Below are 6000 nucleotides of genomic sequence, written 5' to 3'. Positions count from 1 at the left end.
TAAAGTGGTTGGACATATCCCCGTCTTTACCTAGGCAGCCCCTCTCCTGCTCTCATGCTCCAATGCTCTCCCTTGATCTGTGCTGAACCATGCAGGCAAAGGGCTTTTTCATTAGGTCCAGTGACATACTGGGTCCCTGCTAGGTGGAGGCTTCTGCCTAGCAGTGTTCCCGGTGACGTCACTGGCACTAATAGGCGGGCTTTAGCTCTGCCCTAACCTGTAAAACATGGATGTTCTGGTGGTCCCTAGGCAGTTTTTGTTTTATAAAATAAGTGTTTGCTATTTTTCGGGTAATTGGTGGCACCAAAATCACGGCCAAAAGATAAGGTATTAGGCATTCTCAAAAATATCAAATAATTCACTGCGTGGGGAAAACGCTAAGATGAAAACAAATATAACTTTATTGAGTATCAAATGTATAAAAAAACATATGGGGGTAGTGAAATAGTCAAGTGGTGTGGCCAAATATAGCAATGATACAGTGTAACCTGATCATCTATCGCCCCAGTAGGAACTTTAAACATTTGCTGTGTGAACCGGTTCCTCACACTCATTTGTGCACTGTGCCTACATTAAAAGAGGCCGGAGGGTAACTCAGTGGCATGATCGGTCTCCCGGGGAAAATTGTAAAGGAGATAGGACCATACAACTCATATCCCAGTCTCCCTGGTTGCCACAAGTGCCACTGATAGTAGGTATAACCAAACCCTCCCCACCTAGCCACTATAATCAGCCGGTGGTATAGGGCTATTGATAATATAAGCCGCCACGCACTGGCACCTGCCTGTATAGCTAGAGTGATAACTGTGATAGTATAGGTAACTCACAGCTGGAGTGGAGGTCCCCGTGACTCAGACTAAATTGCTCAGAGCCCCTACCAACACAACTAGCTATATTGAGGCATCTAAAGTGGCAAGACGCTGAATTTGTAATTACTATACCTGAGTTGGGCTATATAATTTCAGCCTAGCTCTATGCAGTACAGGGAGCCCTGCTTTATTCTATATATCCGCTAAAAACATTTCACCTAGTGTTACTAAGTTGATCAGGAGCAAAGAAAGCATGGTATTCAGAGTTGCCCTGTTGGTGGCGGCATGCCTGTCGCTACCCCATATGTGTTTGTATACATTTGATACTCAATAAAGTTATATTTGTTTTCCTTTTAGCATTTTCTCCAGGCAGTGAATTAATTGATGGCAATGGTGGGAACAAGTGTTCATATGAATGTTTGTCCCTGAGAATTGTCCCAAACTATAGTCTGTGTAAAAGGGCTCTTATACTACAGCAAAAATTTTAACTAATGGTAAAGTGATAACATCGCAAACTGATTTTATAGTAATTTTTGCTTTACTTATAAATATTTTATACTTCAGTAACCTACATATGTGCCACGTATAACCACAAATTTATATGTCACAAAATGCAAATATAACTTCATAACAGGAAATGTATCTGTCAGCAAAAAAGGTTGATAAAACAGATAAATCTAAGTAAATCTGTTCCAGTGTGAACGGAAATACTCAGTTGCACCTTGAGAAATAAAATAATTAAACCACATTTCACAGTAGCAATAAAACAAAACATTTTAATGTAAATGTAGAAATGGGAGCAATTGTAGAGGTACAAAAACATAAATAACCTCACAGTCATCTACAACAGTACTACTAACGCTAAAAGCTCAAGCATCAACTATGAAAATTCCTTTAAATAGGTTGTGCACTGCTATGATATTGATGACTTATCCTCAAAATGGAAGATACCATGGCACTCAATGGAAGCTTGATTCAATAGATTTGCTTCATTTTAGGCACAATCCAGTGAGGTTCAAAATATTACATATTATAATATTATGCAACCACCCATGAATTTCGGTTTTAGATGACCTTCCTTAGCAACATGAGTCTGTGGCTAGAGTGGAGCAGTCATGGAAATGCTGGATGTCCCTATTCATGAGAGGCTACATACTATTATCATATGTAATATTCTGGACCTCACTGGATTGTATGTAAAATAAAGCAAACATATTAATGAAAGCTTCCATTGAGTGCCATGGTATCTTTTATTTCAATTGTTTGGCCTTACAAGCCCTCCACCTGGCACCACCTAAATACTCAGAAGTACAGGTGACATTGTATACCCTCAGGATAGGTCATCAATATCAGGTGGGAAGGGGTTTAACCCTCTGGACCCTCGTCAAGTTTGAAGCGGTTGCAATGCTTGTGTGAGTGCTGCATCCTTTTTACTATTTAACTCTACACCATCTAACTTGTAGCATTTTTTTGCGATGTAGTTACAACTGTACGTCCCATTTAAGCAACAGTTAAGGATAGGTCATCAATATCATAGTACTGCACAAACCCTTTAACAAGTGACCAAGAAAACAGTCAAATGTAAACTCATAAAATCTGTTTTATTCTGACTTTTTTTTGTTTTTAGTGTACATAGGGGGGAATTTATCATGAGACATGACAATACTTGGTGTCAGTTTTCCTTGAGTCTGAGTTGGTATACTTTGTGCTAAATATATTAAATGTTACACTTTGTCTAGAAATGCTGCTCCAGGGAGTGCAGGGATAGTGTAAGGAGGTCGTAGGCAGAGTTTTTACACATTGTAGGGAGATTATAGGGAGACTGCAGGGACTGTAATCTGATTCTGAAGGGATCCATAGGAGACAGCATAGTTTGCAATAATCCCTGTTTAGGGCACAGAGCTATCTCATTGAACAGTGTCCTCTTTGTTTAATAGATAAGCAATTCTATTAGGCCTTGATTCTCAAATTGGGGTGAATAAGGCTACTTTCACACTTGCGTTTGGGGTTCCGCTTGTGAGATCCGTTTGAGGGCTCTCACAAACGGCCCCGAACTGATCCGTTCATCCCCAATGCATTCTGAATGGATAAGGATCCGTTCAGAATGCATCAGTTTGGCTCCGTTCCGCTCTGGAGGCGGACACCAAAACGCAGCTTGCAGCGTTTTGGTGTCCGCCTGGCCGTGCGGAGTCAAACGGATCCGTCCTGACTTACAATGCAAGTCATTGGGGACGGATCCGTTTGACGTTGACACAATATGGTGCAATTGCAAACGGATCCGTCCCCTATTGACTTTCAATGTAAAATCAGGAGTCCCTATTAATATACCATCGGATTGGAGTTTTCTCCAATCCGATGGTATATTTTAACTTGAAGCATCCCCATCACCATGAGAACGCCTCTATGTTAGAATATACCATCCTATTTGAGGTAGATCGTGAAAACTCAGATCTGACAGTATATTCTAACACAGAGGCGTTCCCATAGTGATGGGGACGCTTCAAGTTAGAATATACTAAGAACTGTGTACATAACTGCCTGTGTACATAACACCTGATCTCTTACAGGGGGCTGTGATCAGCACAATCAACCCCTCAGGTGCCGCACCTGAGGGATTAATTGTGCGTATCATAGCCCCCTGTAAGAGATCAGGTGCTGCCAGGCAGCAGGGGGCAGTTATGTACACAGTTCTTAGTATATTCTAACTTGAAGCGTCCCCATCACTATGCCACACTGGCCACCAATGAATTTAATACAGGGGAGGGAGGGAGGGGGGGCCGCACTGGCCACCAATGAATTTAATACTGGGGAGGGAGGGAGGGGGGGCCGCACTGGCCACCAATGAATTTAATACTGGGGAGGGAGGGGGGGCCGCACTGGCCACCAATGAATTTAATACTGGGTTGGGAGGGGGGTTGCACTGGCCTAGAATGAATTTAATACTGGGGAGGGCGGGGGGGCCGCTCTGGCCACCAATGAATTTAAAACTGGGGAGGGAGGGGGGTCTGCCCCCTGCTGCCTGGCAGCACCTGATCTCTTACAGGGGGCTATGATACGCACAATTAACCCCTCAGATGCGGCACCTGAGGGGTTAATTGTGCGGATCACAGCCCCCTGTAAGAGATCGGGTGCTGCCAGGCAGCAGGGGGCCGTTATGTACACAGTTCTTAGTATATTCTAACTTGAAGCGTCCCCATCACCATGGGAACGCCTCTGTGTTAGAATATACTGTCGGATCTGAGTTTTCACGATGTGAAAACTCAGATCTGAAAAAGCTGTTATGCAGACGGATCCGTTCTGAACGGATGCAAGCGTTTGCATTATAGGTGCGGATCTGTCTGCATAAAAGCAAATTTCTTGAAAAAAGTCACCAAAGCATCCAAATCGAATTTCTGAAAACTTTGCTCATCTCTAGTTCTCGGTATTTAAATACTCTGTTATAGAGACATAGGGGTTCGTTAATCATGCCTCTATGCCAGAAATTGGCAGAAAACGGTAGTAAGCTTTGGGTTTGCAACTATTTAAATGGCATTTAAAAAATTGGTGAAACTGCATTTTTACGCTGCTCTCTCCATTTTGTGAAAAGAAGGCATGGTGTGGGCATGGTCATTGGCCGCGGCAGACCTATTATTCATGTACACCAGTTTTCTAGTATAAACAATGACTGAAATCTACACCAGCTATGATCTGGCATAGATCCCATGATAGGCGGACGAATTTCCAAAGGATGTACTTAATTTATGATGAGGCATTTGCCTCGTCATAAATTAAACACATCCTCTGGCAATGCAGGGGGATATCAAAAGTGGCATTTAAATTTAAGATGAAGTTCTGGATTTAGACCTGGATTATGAAGCATTCATTATGTGAGACATTTCTAATACCACAGCAGTTTATTATCTGTCTGCATTTCTTTTGCATTTTTGTTGCCTAAAACTAAAGAGAAAAACTGAATAATTGTATTTCTTAAGAGACGGCAAAATAGATTTGAGAAATAAAAAAAGTGATTTCAGAAATATAATACAAAAGCGCTGGGGGCATAATGTAAGAAATGTCAGTATAAAACTACATGTAAATACAGATTCTTATTTAAAGCAGTGATGATCACTGGTTCCTCATATACATATACACAACTTTGTTTGGTGCAAGAAACCAATGACACTTGGAAATACTGCTCAGTAAACCTGTAGGACACACACATGAAATGTGACATTGCTACTACTGTAAATTAGTTTTTTTTACATACATATGACAAACAATATAAATAACAATAAGGAATAAGACAGGGCAGTAGATGGTTGAGATGCATCGTTGCCTTCCAAACATATGCTACATTCATCCTTACAGAATGAGCAAGGGGACAATGTCTTCATTACTTCAGAATTGTAGTTTTTTACTGCCCTTCTCCCTGTCAAAAATAAAATAATAATAATGGTGATGTTTATTAGTACTCAACAATGATAGAAACTGTTGTAGGATATTTAAAGGGGTTTTCTGGTTTCTTTATATTGATGATTAGTGATGAGCGGGAGGTGCCATATTCGATTTCGCGATATTTCGCGAATATTCGCATGAATATTCGTGTTATATTCGTCGAAATCGAATATTCGCAATTATTCCAATTATCGCGAAATATTTTTTTCGCATATTGCGAAAATTTATCTTGATAGTATAAGGCAACGTTCCTATGCTAATGACTATGGCTAGGCTAATATGTGTATTTTACGAAATTTCGTAATATTGCTCTAACTTCGTCTCTTAGAATATTACGAATATTCTAAAAGACGAAGTTAGAGCAATATTAAGAACATTTGCAAAAGTCGAAATTGCGATGCGAGTAATATAACACGAAATAGTCGCATGAAGATTTAAACTTAGCACTGCTATATTCCATATTCTAGCCTAATATGGAATATAGCTGTGCTAAGTTAGCACTGCTATATTCCATATTAGGCTAGAATATGGAATATAGCTGTGCTAAGTTGAAATCTTCATGCGACTATTTCGTGTTATATTACTCGCATCGCAATTTTGACTTTTGCAAATGTTCTTAATATTGCTCTAACTTCGTCTTTTAGAATATTCGTAATATTCTAAAAGACGAAGTTAGAGCAATATTACGAAATTTCGTAAAATACACATAGATTGTATTTAAGCTAATATACTGCTATAGTAATAATTTTTAATAGTG

The 6000-nt window shown here is 40.2% G+C and overlaps 1 protein-coding gene across 1 annotated transcript in view; it reads right to left on the bottom strand.

The window, feature by feature from the left end:
* Positions 1 to 4122: 4122 nt before the first annotated feature.
* The window catches only part of CD109 (CD109 molecule), a 284990-nt gene continuing 283112 nt past the window's right edge, over positions 4123 to 6000 (bottom strand). The window contains exon 34 of the mRNA XM_040430041.1: positions 4123 to 5217. Coding sequence (XP_040285975.1) covers positions 5048 to 5217 — 170 coding nt within the window. The 3' untranslated portion in view covers positions 4123 to 5047. The remainder of the gene's footprint in view (positions 5218 to 6000) is intronic.

This window comes from Bufo bufo, chromosome 4 (assembly GCF_905171765.1).
Source record: "Bufo bufo chromosome 4, aBufBuf1.1, whole genome shotgun sequence".
Classification (NCBI taxonomy): Eukaryota; Metazoa; Chordata; class Amphibia; order Anura; family Bufonidae; genus Bufo; species Bufo bufo.
The sequence above is the reverse complement of the archived record's forward strand: the minus strand, read 5'-3'. Positions and strand labels throughout refer to the sequence as shown.